We start from the raw sequence: 12,691 nt of genomic DNA on the forward strand, positions 1-12,691 counted from the left end.
TAGAGTAGTAGACTAAGCACTCTAGTATTTCACACGTACACACACACACACACTCATGATTTCCACTTACACCCTCTCTTTTGAGTCTTGGATCAAGTTCGAAAATTCGAATTCAATTATTCAAATACTGGTGTGTACTAATTAAAAGCATTAACAGGTGAACCAATTTAAAGTAACCTCAAAATCTTGCTCCTAGTTAATTCTTGAATTGGAGTTAAAAACAATCAATTTGAACTCAAAATTCAGATCTATAAGCTCAATAAATTCACTCAAAGACTTTCCTGTGGTGATACGGTGGAAGAAGAAGCAATTCAGAAGATTTGAAGGGGAATTATTCTGTTAGCCAACAACGGAAGATACTGATGTTGTAGCGTGTATTCATTGCGTAAAAAAGGTCTCTCTCTATGAGAGGTCATTTCTCTCTGTTCTAGAGAGAGAAAATCCCCTTCTGTGGGTGTTCACGTTCTTTATACCCTCCTCTGCAAAATTCAAATTTGGATCTATTTGCGTAGGTGTCAAGTAACAACCTTCCATTAATGGAAACTTACCAAATTCATTAATGGAAGGAAACTTACTAGATTCTTCTATGGAAGGAAACTTACCAGATTTTTCCATCAGCTCTGGTTTAAGTTTTGGAGTGTCTAAGCGATAGCAGCCATAGTTTTCTTCACATTTTTTCTTTTCTCTTGATCAAGATGGGATAGCGTTTTCTTTCTAGTTTGTTTTCTTCTGTTCTGAGTTCTGCTTCGTTTTGATAGTTGAGACCGATTTTTTTCCTTTTCGTTTTTGTTAGGTTCTGTGAGTTCTGAAATTTGTATGAGGCATTGAACAAAACTCTGTCTATTCCTATTTGTATTGGCCGGAGAGCTTTCTGGAATCGACGGAGTGATATCTGTGGGAGGGACCATGGAAAATATTGAAGAAGTGTTGAGAAGAAGCTGTCTGAGAAGGAAAGGGAGGGAATTCGTTTGGATGAGGAGGAGGTGGCAAAAGGAATTCTGGAATGTAAACAAAACTTGATTGGTAAGGTGTGGGAGGACAAGTTGGCTAATATAGGGGGGATCAAGAGCTTTACAACCAATATGTGGTCTTAGGTGAAGCATTTAAAGGTTGTTGAAATTGGTCGTAACCTATTCCGGTTCATTTTTTATAAGGAAAGGGATATCGAGATGGTGCTGAGTAGGAGGCCATGGATCTATGATGGCCAACCTTTAATACTAAAGAGGTGGGAGGCTGGTTTGGAGGAGAGTGAGAAAGCGCTAAGTAGAACTCTTATCTAGGTACAGATCTGGAATATACCATTACACTGGGTTACGAAGGAAACTGGAAGGAAGATAGGCAGTATATTTTCAAAAGTGGAAGAGGTGATTCTGCCCCAGAGTGGAGGGAAGGAAGGTAAACACTTGAAAATTTTAGTGGAAATCAACATGTTTATTCCACTTCCTAGAGGAGCAATGGTTAATAGCAATGGTGGAAAGAGATGGATTGAGTTCAAATACGAAAAATGCCCAGATTTTTGTTTTGGATGTGGTCTAATTGGTCATAGTGAAAAGAACTGTAGTAAAAAAGGAATGAACATGAGGAGGGAACCACAGTTTGGGAATTGGCTAAGAGCAAGCTATCCTCGTAGTCCTAATAGGCGGACTAGGAGTGGAGATAGGAGTGGGAATATGGATGAGAATATGAGTCAAACACAGGACAGTAGGGGGGAAGTAGGGGGGAACATAAGTTTTAACATACACTGAAGAATTTCACAAGAAAAAAGATCCAAAACAGGCTGCTCAGGGGGAATGGTATAGGGACACTACAGAGATAAGGGAAGAGGAGAAGATGGTACTAGTAGAGAGGGGGACTGAAGAGATTGCAAAGGAAGAGAGGGAGGGGAGACAGGGAAAATGAGGGGTAAAGGAGGCGAAGAATAGGGATTCTGGAGGGGGGGACAGGCTGGCAGAGGGATGGAGACATGGATTTGCAGGGGAGATAGGGTCAGAGGGAGTAAGAGGAGAATCTGATGATCTGATGTGGCTGGATGGTGTTGGAAGGGAGGGAAATGAGGATAAGAATGCTGAGGAAAAAGAGGAAGGGAACGAGGGGGAGATAGTATCTAATGTGGGGGGAAAGAAAAGGTAGGCTGGTTAAAGAGAAAAGCAGGAATAAAGGGAACTATACGGGTTGTAAGAGCTGGAAGAGATTGCTACTGGAGGTTAGCAAGAGGAAACCATTGGGGGAGGTCAATAGAGAGGTTGCTGGAGTTGAGACGAGAAAGAGAAAGATGGAAGGGAGGGACTGGGAAGAGACAGTGAATCAGACAGGCAAGGAAAATGGGAAAAGAATCAGGCTTGAGAATGGACTGAATGACTGGATGGATCTAACTGAGGGGTTGGAGTCCTTCCTAAATGGGACTCCAATGTTGAAATGAAGGTTGTGGTGTGGAACTGTTGAGGAAAGCCCCTTGACAGTTTCCTTGCTGAGAGAGGTCATCAGACTCCACTCTCCTTCTCTAGTGTTCTTGTCAGAAACAAAGAAAAAAAAAAGCTATTTGCATAAAGTAAAGCAGAGGACAAAATTTGATAATGTTTTTGTGGTTGATCCTATGGGTAAGGTAGGAGGTTTAGTTGTATTATGGAAACAGGAACTAATGGTGAAAAAGGTGTTGTTTACAAGCTTCACTATAGAGTTATTAATAGAAGATGTTGAAACTAGAGTAAACTGGTGGTGTATCTGTGTTTATGCAAGCTCTGATGCTGGTGTTAGAAGAGAACAGTGGAAGGTTGTAACCAGAAGAAGTGTCTCGTAGGGTGAGTATTGGGCAGTCATGGGGGATTTAAATGACATTACTTCTAATGAAGAGAAATGGGGGGTATTCAGAGAGCTGAGGTAAGATTCCAAGACTTCAACTCTTTCATAAATACTAATGAGTTAGTTAATATTGGGTTTGAAGGGATTCCTTGGACCTGGTGTAATAACTGGGGGAATGAGGGAGAAGTGAAGAAAAGGTTAGATAGAATTTTGGGTTCTAGAGGCTAGATAGGGATGTTTGATCAGGCTAAATGTCTACATGTTGAAACTGAGGCTTCTGACCATTGTATGCTGGTTTTGGACACAAAGCCAGTGGGAAGGAAATGGAAGAGAAGGTTCATGTTTGATAGAAGATGGATGATGCAGGAGGATATAAGAGAGGTTATTGGGAAAGCCTGGGGTGAGGAGCAACAGGGATCCAGATTGTATAAAGTAAAATGTAAGATAAAAAAGGTTAGAATGGATTTGCTGAGTTGGAGTAAAGAGAGTCATTGGAACTCAAAAAAATAGATTGAGCAAGTAAAGATGGAGATTGAGTAGATGAAGGAGCACAAGCCTTGTGGCTATAGGATCAAGCTAGTAGGCCTAAAAAGAAAGTTAGCTGATGCTTATAAGAGGGAAGAGCTTTTTTGGAGTCAGAAAATAAGGGTAAAATGGCTTAAAGAAGGTGATAGGAATACTAGCTTCTTTTATGCATCTGTTGTTGGGAGGAGAAAGCAGAATAGAATTAGTAGGTTACAGAAAAGGAGTGGGGAATGGCGTGAGAATGAGGAGGAATCAAGGAAGGAAATTATTGACTATTTCCAAGATATTTACACTTTAGAAAATCCAATGGATTTTGCTAAGATTTTACAAGGTGTCCCACAGACAGTCACTCCTAAGATGAACAGGAAGTTGACCAAGCCTGTCACAAAATAGGAAATCAGACAAACTGTCTTCTCAATGCAACCAAACAAGTCTCCAGGACCAGATGGTATGCCTTCTTACTTTTTCCAAAAATTTTGGCAAATAGTTAAATCTGATATAGTTCATGCTGTCCAAAGCTTTTTCCATTCTGGTCACATTCTGAAGTCTATTAATGAGACCTTGATCAGCCTTATCCCTAAGACTGAGAATCCAACAACTATTACTGAGTTTAGGCCCATTAGTTTATGTAATATCATTTATAAAATCATCTCTAAAGTGCTGACTAGTAGGTTTAAGAGTGTGCTGAACGTTTGTATTAGTGAGTCCCAGTCTACTTTTGTTCCTGGCAGACAGATCTTAGACAATGTCCTGATTGCCCATGAATGTGTCTATTTCCTAAAAAAACAAGAGAATTGGGAGGGAGGGCTATATGGCTATCAAATTAGACATGTCCAAAGCTTATGACAGAGTGGAATGGGTGTTCCTGGCTAAAATGATGCAGAAAATGGGATTTTGTCCTATGTAGATTCTGTGGATTATGGAGTGTGTTACTAGTGTCACATATTCTGTTAACATTACTGGGGAAAAATTGGTTTTATTAAGCCTACTAGGGGACTGATACAAGGGGATCCTTTATTCCCTTATTTGTTCCTGATTTGTGCTGAGGGACTGTCTTCTTTGATTAATCAAGCTAATTCACGAGGTTTGTTGACAGGTATGAGAGTAGCCAGGGGGCACCTAGATTATCCCACTTATTTTTTGCAGCTGATTCTATGATTTTTTGTAAGGCAAGTGGTGAGGAGGCAAGGAAACTGAGGAGTATTTTGGAGGTATACAAGGAGGCTTCTGGTTAGCTGATTAATATGGAGAAGTCATCATTGTTTTTCAGTAGAAATATGAATCTTAGGCAGACAGGAGGGGTGATAAAGGAATTGCAGGAAATAAGGAGGGTGGTGCAAAGTAAGTACTTAGGACTGCCTTTGGTTATTGGGAGGTCCAAGAGGCAGGTCTTTGATTTCATAAAGCAAAAAACAATAACTAGGCTGAAGGGATGGAAGGAGAAACTGCTGAGTCAAGCTGGAAAAGAAGTATTATTAAAGGCTGTTATTATGGCACTGCCAACATATGTGATGTCTGCCTGTCTGCTGCCAAAGGCTGTGTGTAAAGAAATATGTTCAGAGATGGCAAGGTACTAGTGGGGACAGAAGGCTGCGGAGAATAGGATCCATTGGTTGAGTTGGGGGAAGCTAACAGAGGTTAAGGCAGAAGGGGGGCTGGGGTTTAAGGAGTTGTATGAATTTAACTTGGCTCTGTTGGAAAAGCAGTTGTGGAGAATTCTGACAAAACCAAACTGACTGATGAGCAAGATTATAAGGCCAGATACTTTAAAGGGATATCCATATAGAGGACAAAGAGTGCTGGGACTGACTCATAGTGCTGGAAAAGCTTGTTGCAGGCCAGGTGCCTTTTAGAAGATGGGGTAAGGAAGCAGGTAGGGGACGGTAAATCTATCAACATTTGGAAGGACAGATGGCTTCCAGAAACTGAGGATGGAAGGGTAAAGACTAGGAAGGAGGAGGGGGTAGAGGTGCAGAGAATGTGTGAGCTAATCAAGGATGGAGTGTGGGATAGAGAGTTGATTGATCAGATTTTTGACAAGGATGAAGGCAGGAAAATTATGAGCATTCCACTTAGCATGGAGCCTAGAAAGGACAGGTTATATTGGGCGTTCTCAAGTACTGGGGTGTATACAATGAAGTCTGTGTACAGATTGGCCAAAAGCAAGAAAAAAAGGGAGAGTCAAGGGAGGCATGGAGCAGAATCCAGTAGTAGGAAGGGAAGTGCAACTTAGAGTTGGAATTTCTTATGGGGATTGAATGTGAAGCATAAGCTGAAGCATTTTATCTGGAAATGCCTGCAAGGCATTTTACCAGTGAATGCAGTGATTAAGGATAGGTGCTTGAAAGGTGATCACATGTGTAGGGGGTGTGGTGAGGGTGCAGAAACCATTGAGCACATGTTGTTCTTCTGCAGTCATGCTTTGGCTATTTGGAAAGCTGCCCCTATGAGCTGGGAGGGTCTGGAGGATTACAGAAGTAAATTTTGGTTGTGGTAGGAAGAATTGAAAGGAGCTGCAGATCAGGAGTTGGGAAGTGAGCGTATAGTACTGACTATCAACCTCCTTTGGCAAATTTGGAAGTCAAGGAATGAGAGACAGTTCAATGGCCAGGGAAGGAATCCTTTAGCTGCAGTTACCAAGGCAGTGGGGGAATGGAAAGAGTTCCAAGATGCTCAAAAAGAGGAGATGGACTTTCAGGGCAGCAGCAAGGGTGAAGGTGAGGTTCCCAATGGCTGGAGTTTGCCTCAGAAGGGCTGGATTAAGATAAATTCAGATGTTGCATTACAGCAGAAGGAAGGTTTGGCAGGTTGGGGAATGGTTGCCAGGGATTGGAAAGGAAAGGTGCTAGGAGCTTGGGCAATACCAAACTCTAGTTGTTCTAATCCAAAGCTGGAAGAATCAATGGCATTAAGAGCAGCCATAGTGAAGGCGAAGTAGCAAGGATGGAGAAGGGTGATGTTTGAATCAGATTGTCTTATGGTGGTGGAAGAGATCAATAGGGAGCAAACTAATGTGATAGGATTAGTAGTGTTATCTGATATCATGAAACTTAGAACAAAATTTGATGAATGTTATTTTACTTTTACCTGAAGAGTAAACAACTATGTTAGTGACAAACTTGCCAAAATGGCATTAAACTTGAGAGAACAAACTGAATGGAAGGATCTCTTCCTAGTCTGGCTACTTGAGCTGGGGCAAGCAGATGTTGCGGGCCATTGCCCATCTCTTATGTAAAAGTTTACCTTTATCAATAAAATATTGCCGTTGAGACAAAAAAAAAAGACTTTCCTGTGGTAGCAGCTACCAGAGCCTTTCCCCAAGAAAGGAGCTAAAATTCCATTTTGATGCAAACTCTTTGGGTTTTCGAGCAGGTCGAAAGTTTTATCGTTGATTAGTGCATGTCTGTATCTGAGTCTAGGTATGTTGTGAGATTTTTTCTTCTTTTTATTTTTTTAATGATAATTGTATTTACATGCTTGACATGGATTATCCATTTAAATCCACCAACTTATGTGAATTTAATTGGTCGTCCATTTAAGTCCATAAAAAAATTTTTTTTTTGTCATCTAAATCTATTTTGAGTATGGTTTATTTGGATGGATAAATGGATGTGAATCCAAATTGGCACTTCTAGTAGAGAGGCTTTAAGAGAGTCAGCAGCCTCTCTGTTCGTGAGTTCTCGTTTTTATTGTGTAGCTGCAGCCGTGTGAATAGTGGAAGAAGAAAATTCCCTTTGCCTTTTTGACCGATCTCTTGTGAATTTTTTCTATGGGCTTATGTTTGTGATTGATTTGGATCATAGACACTAGTACTATTCCTTAGATGGTCGACGATTTTTAGTTTATATGTCTATCTAAAATTTTGAGAAATGATATGAATCAAAACTATAAATCATGGGAGTGATTATCATATTTACAACTTTCCCTCCTCTCCATTCCATGGCTGCTGATGTGGTAAGCTAAGACAATCAAATCAATTTTTTTTCTCTTGGAGTGGGAAATGTATATTTGGATTATATCCTATTATGGACTCACAATATTTTTTTTGAGGAGAACAAAGGATGTGTTAATTAGATTGTTGGAATTTGTCCAACACCAATTATTTGACAAAGGTCAAAATAGAATTCTAAAGAGATTCAAGTGGCTATTCACAATATTCATATAGCTATTCTAGACGAGAAATAAGGTCCCGTTTGGTAAATAAGTTTTTTGGGTGTTTGTTTAAAATTTTACTGTAACTTATTATAGATATTGTCGAAATTTTTTTTAAAATATAAAAGTTTTTTTCTTTTCTTCTTCTTTCTTTCTTTTTCCTTTTCTTTCCTCTCCACGTCTTCTCCCTCACCTTACCACTTGTTGCCCTCGAGCGCCGATAGTTGCAGGGAGGGAGGGGGAGGGTGGCAGGGAAGGGAGAGGGGAGGAGAGATGGCGAGGGAGAGGGGGAGAGTGGAGGGGAGGAGGAGAGAAAAGGAAAAAAATTTGCAGCTGCTAGCATCGAAGGCGGTGGTAGGTTGATGTGGGGAAGGAAGAAGAAGAAAGGAAAGAAGGGATTTTTTTTTTTTTTTTTGGTATTTTTGAAGTGTGTATTTTAAAAGTTTTGGAAAATTTTTTGAGGTTATTATAATTAAAATTGTTTAAAAACTTGTAAAAAAAAAAAAACTTGGCCAAAAACTCTGCTTCCAAACAGGGCCTAAATTATCTATTGATTGATTTGAACGTGATCGGTATATACGGAATACTTTCTAGTTTCTAATAAGCAAAGTGCACTAATACGCAAAGTACACGATAACACTGGCTCTGAATTGTAAAAAACAAAAATGATAATACTGCATCTGTTTTGATAACTCATTATCTGAATTTTTTGTTACATTTTGAAAATGTTTTTCAATGACTTTTTAAATTTTTTAATATTTTTTTACTGTACATATATTACATAATAAAAGAATGCTTTAATAAATAATATAACAAATAATTCTGAATAATCTTCAATCCAAATAATGAACGTTCGAACAGTCAATCTGACCAAAGTGAATGGCTGTGACATGGAAAGCATAATGGGACCTCTTGAGTCTTGACCAGATAACATATTGCTCTATTCTTCCATTAAATTATTAATGCTCGCAGTTGACGGTGGTACGTTGCTGTCTACAATAAATATATGTAGAAAAATGCAAAAATAGTCAACATCAATTGTTGCTAACGCCGACATGGTTTTCATGAATTAGACAACAATCTAAGAACGAGCTAAAAGAACGCGTACTATTGATAAGATCACTTCTTGCAAATTACAAACAATGAATAACTTCTTGAACTGGTACAAATTTTTACTGCACTCAGATTCTCACACATCTCAATGATGTGGTCAAAAGACAGCTTCACATTATATGATACCACAGGCACGAACAATTCCAAGTTTGAAGCTCTAAAATTACATTCACCAATACACACATTAAACAACATAAACATGAAAAGAAGATGAACCATGACTTTGGCCAAATGGTTTTATTGCCATCTTCCTCATCATTTATCTGCTCATCCCTCCTTCAACTGTAGGAGCCACTGCGGTCATTGAAACTTCTCCTTTATTCTGCCTCTCCATGTTTCCATGCCATCCTGGATGCAAAAAAATTTAGCCAAATTATCAACCAAGGTCATCTTACTTTAATTAATGAATTAAAGGGAATAAGAGCTAATTGAAATTACCAATTTCCATCTCAAATCCTCGATTTTTCAGCTCACGATACTCCTGGCACAAGGCACACGGCTCACAAAAGCAGTGGACTAAGCAATCCCCACAGGGAGTTTCATGCAAGGAGTATTGCTGCCTCATCTTTGACCGGTAGAAACAAGAGTAGAAACAGGCACAGCCAGTCACACAGGCAATAAGTGTATAAAGGGCTCCATTTGATCCACACGCTGCATCAAGATTTAGCGAAATCAAACATCATATAAGAACAATTATGGCAAAATTTATAGTACAACTTCTTTTAGCAAAAGTTGCGGTCCAATTATTTATCTATATTGCCATCTTTTTAATTTTCTTGAGAAAAAGAAGGGCGCATGATTAGTCAAATAAATAAAAAAGAAATAGACTTACAGCTTGATCCTTTATCTACAATCTCAGCAACTTGTCCGAAAGTAATGCATGGGCACCAGCATGTGATGCAACCTGGTTGATTAACAAAAGGGCAATCGAAATAAGCAAGTAATTTCAATTTTCAAGAAACAAAGCTAAATAGGCAGCGCGTGTCACACACGCCCCACCGCGAAAGGGGCCATTTCTAGACAAGAAACTTACAGTTCCGGGCATCGGAAGTGCAGTCACACAAACCAGTTGACCAGGGGACCTGAGGTTTAGGCTTGACAGCGTAGCTTTGCTGATCTGAATAGTAACTTTGGGTTGAGCCAGTGCTAACTGGAATTCCAGTTGTGAATTCGCTTCCGTATGAAGCTGGTGGTGCTGAATACTTTAGATCCTCCTTTAAATTCGAATTGTACATGATGAAATTTGGGATTGTGAACTTGGATGACTTTGATATGATTGGGAATAAAAGCAGATATACAGGAAGAAGATGAAGTTTACAAAGACACGATTCATGTGCTTATAAATATTATCGGTGCGAGATACTGTTTACCGATGATTCAAGTCCGTCAACAGTAGGGCTGTCAACGGGCCGGAATTCATTATTCCAGACCCGGACTCGAATTACTATACCGGAACCGAATCCGATCCGTTTATCCGACGAATCTTTTATTCTACGTTTTGGATTCGGATTCGGGTCGGGTCTACCTGTACAAATTTAGCAAAATTTATAATTTCTAATAAAAATGAGAAAAAAATATATTTGTAAACTAATTTCTAACTAATGCAAAGAAAAAATCAAATAAGAAAAGAAATCAAATTGACTTTACTCAAATACATCACCCTAATCAAATTATATTAATAAATATATATTTTTTAAATTATTAATTCATTTATATCCGGATCCGGATCTAATACGGGTCGGAATACTATATTCCGTATCCGACCCGTTTTTTTTGTTTGACAAAACGGATCCGGATCCGGATCCGAAAAACGGAATTAAATTCTTACCCATATCGGCAATAATTTCACGGATCTGATCCGAATCCGGGTCTAGACCCGACCCGTTGACAGGCCTAGTCAACAGCATGTAGAATTTAATTTTTTATATAATTTTTTTTCAAGTGCAGAGGAACCAAACCAACAGCATGTGCGCGTGTTGAATGAGTTTCATTCTATCTTTTCTTCTCTTTCTTTTTTCTTTGAAAAGTTGGGGAAATTACGAATGAGTCTCGAATCAAGAATCTTTAGGTTAGTTGGATAGACTATCCTACTTCAAGAAGCTTCATTGCACCGTGTAAGCAGCTCAAACGTCTAAAGATCGTGAACTCTTGCCTGGTTTGGATCGTGTCTTTTCCACAAATATTTTTTCATTTGGATTTTTTATGGAGAATATTTTCTTAACATATATTTTTTTAATTCCTTTTCACCTCAAATGCATTACATATCAAGAAAAGTGCTACAATGCTATTTTTGTTATAAAACTCTCAAAAAATGCAATTCAAATGAGATCTTAAACTTTCTTGTTGAAAAAGGCCCTCTCATTATTCGCCCTATAAATTTGTCCAACTCCTATGATTTTATTACTAGCAAAGTGTTTTATAGTTTTTTTTTTTTTTTAAAGAAGTAGATGTGAATGAACAATTCAACGTTGTTGCATTCAAAAATTAATATAATGTGATATGACAATGAAATGCTGCCTAATTAATAAGATATTTTACCTGTAATTGACGAATTATGAGATCGCGTCATAAAAAAAAGAAGTGTAAACCACCATTGATCCTCTCTTATAAAAATGAAAAGAAATCGATATAATTTATCTTATCATGTGGTCCTCTCAAGTGTATTTAACAAACTACTCTCCAATCGTCTATTGCCTCGTATTATCTTTCTTATCCATGTAAGGTTTTACTAATCAAACTTGTCTTTCCAAGAATAGAGAGAGAACAAGTTTTGTTAATTTATTTGTGACCGGAACTTAGTTTTTTTTTTTTTTTAAACGGCAACAGACCGGAACTTAGTTCAATGGGGGACAATATATAGCGAGGAAACTTCCGGGACGCGTTTGGAGGACTCGGGAATTGGGCCCTTCTGAGCCGCCGTCAACACCAAGGTTTGATTGTTGGGATAATTTCAGAAACCTCAAATTTCAAAAACCTCCCTTGAGGTTTCTGACAATTTCACTCGGCTCCTCTTAAGTTTAAAAAATTACACTTACCTCCCATAACGTAGTAAAATACCTATAATATCCTTCACTTGGTAGACAATTTTAAATTAAAAGCAATAAGTTTACAAAACCCAAAAAAAAAAATATTTTTCTATCTCTTGTTTATTTTCGTTTCTCTCTTTTCTAGTCAACATAACATCTTTTTATTATCTTCAGTTTTGTGGATATTAACAAATTAAAATTACAAAATCAATAGAGGGAGCAGATTATGTGTCAAATTAGAAGGAAATGAAGAGCCTCACAGTGATAGATAAATAAATAATGAAATTAATAATTGAAATAGGAAGAAAAACTGAAGATGTGAAATTTGTTATATTTTGTTTGTTATCAAATTTTTTTCTATAAAATGTCAATAATTATATAAGAATTTCTTTCATTGGATTAGAAATTTTTTATTATGATTTTATTGTGGAGGTAGAATTTATTTTCTATTTTTTAAATATCAACATTTTTAAGACCATAGGAGGGTTGTAATGGTGGTTCTAGGTAAAATTAGCTTGTATTAAAAATATATTTGAACACTGATATTTAATTTTGGGGTATAAAATTGGTTATCAATGGGGTTTGTGTGTATTTTTTTCTTTTTTTTTTTGCATGACAAATATTGGTGATGTGTATAGAATTTGAAATCTTTTGAATGGCTATTTGAATTTAGAACTTATGCTTGAATGGTTGTTAGGAATTAGGTTTGTGAATTTGTACAAAGTGTGGAAGAAAATGATTTAAGTATACTATATTTTTCTTTCTTAGTTTTGTGCAAAATGACAATTTAGGATTTTTGAGAGAAAAACTAGTTTGTTGAACCTACATTTTTACTAAATAATAAAAATATGGGAGGTATATGTAATTTTTAAAATTTGAGAAAGCTTTTTATAATTGTTAAAAACTTGGGGAGATTTGTGAAATTATCCCTTGATTGTTTTGACTACTGTCCTTTGAGATTGACGATCCTTTGGGTCTTTGGCTTGATATATTGCAATTTCTTCGAGGATTAGAAATGAAGAAATCGTCATGGTTCCGTCCTTTTTTACTGGATGGAATAAATGATGCCATTTTGG

General features: G+C 37.7%; 2 protein-coding genes across 2 annotated transcripts; one reads left to right on the forward strand and one right to left on the reverse strand.

Annotated features, from left to right (window-relative positions):
• The first annotated feature begins 3,033 nt into the window (after positions 1 to 3,033).
• Positions 3,034 to 3,717, forward strand: LOC140016574 (uncharacterized). Its single transcript, XM_072070138.1, has 2 exons — positions 3,034 to 3,252; positions 3,340 to 3,717. The coding sequence occupies exons 1-2, from the start codon at positions 3,034 to 3,036 to the stop codon at positions 3,715 to 3,717; spliced, it is 597 nt and encodes a 198-aa protein (XP_071926239.1).
• Positions 3,718 to 8,558: 4,841 nt separating this feature from the next.
• On the reverse strand, positions 8,559 to 9,927 carry LOC113716953 (protein PLANT CADMIUM RESISTANCE 2). The gene is made up of 4 exons (XM_027241519.1): positions 9,623 to 9,927; positions 9,422 to 9,493; positions 9,028 to 9,240; positions 8,559 to 8,937 (listed from the first exon to the last, which is right to left on the reverse strand). Exons 1-4 carry the CDS (start codon positions 9,822 to 9,824, stop codon positions 8,849 to 8,851), a joined length of 576 nt encoding a protein of 191 aa, XP_027097320.1. The 5' UTR covers positions 9,825 to 9,927; the 3' UTR covers positions 8,559 to 8,848.
• Between the last annotated feature and the right edge of the window lie 2,764 nt (positions 9,928 to 12,691).

Source organism: Coffea arabica, chromosome 11c (assembly GCF_036785885.1).
Source record: "Coffea arabica cultivar ET-39 chromosome 11c, Coffea Arabica ET-39 HiFi, whole genome shotgun sequence".
NCBI lineage: Eukaryota > Viridiplantae > Streptophyta > Magnoliopsida > Gentianales > Rubiaceae > Coffea > Coffea arabica.

What these genes read in the sequence shown, in the direction of transcription:
- LOC113716953 (XM_027241519.1), bottom strand. Translation starts at nt 9,824, where the DNA reads ATGTACAATTCGAATTTAAAGGAGGATCTAAAGTATTCAGCACCACCA. An exon ending in CACTTCCGATGCCCGGAACT is followed by an intron (nt 9,494 to 9,622) that starts GTAAGTTTCTTG and finishes TTAATCAACCAG; the next exon opens with GTTGCATCACATGCTGGTGC. An exon ending in AGGATTTGAGATGGAAATTG is followed by an intron (nt 8,938 to 9,027) that starts GTAATTTCAATT and finishes TTTTGCATCCAG; the next exon opens with GATGGCATGGAAACATGGAG.
- LOC140016574 (XM_072070138.1), top strand. Translation starts at nt 3,034, where the DNA reads ATGTTTGATCAGGCTAAATGTCTACATGTTGAAACTGAGGCTTCTGAC. An exon ending in TAAAATGTAAGATAAAAAAG is followed by an intron (nt 3,253 to 3,339) that starts GTTAGAATGGAT and finishes GAGATTGAGTAG; the next exon opens with ATGAAGGAGCACAAGCCTTG.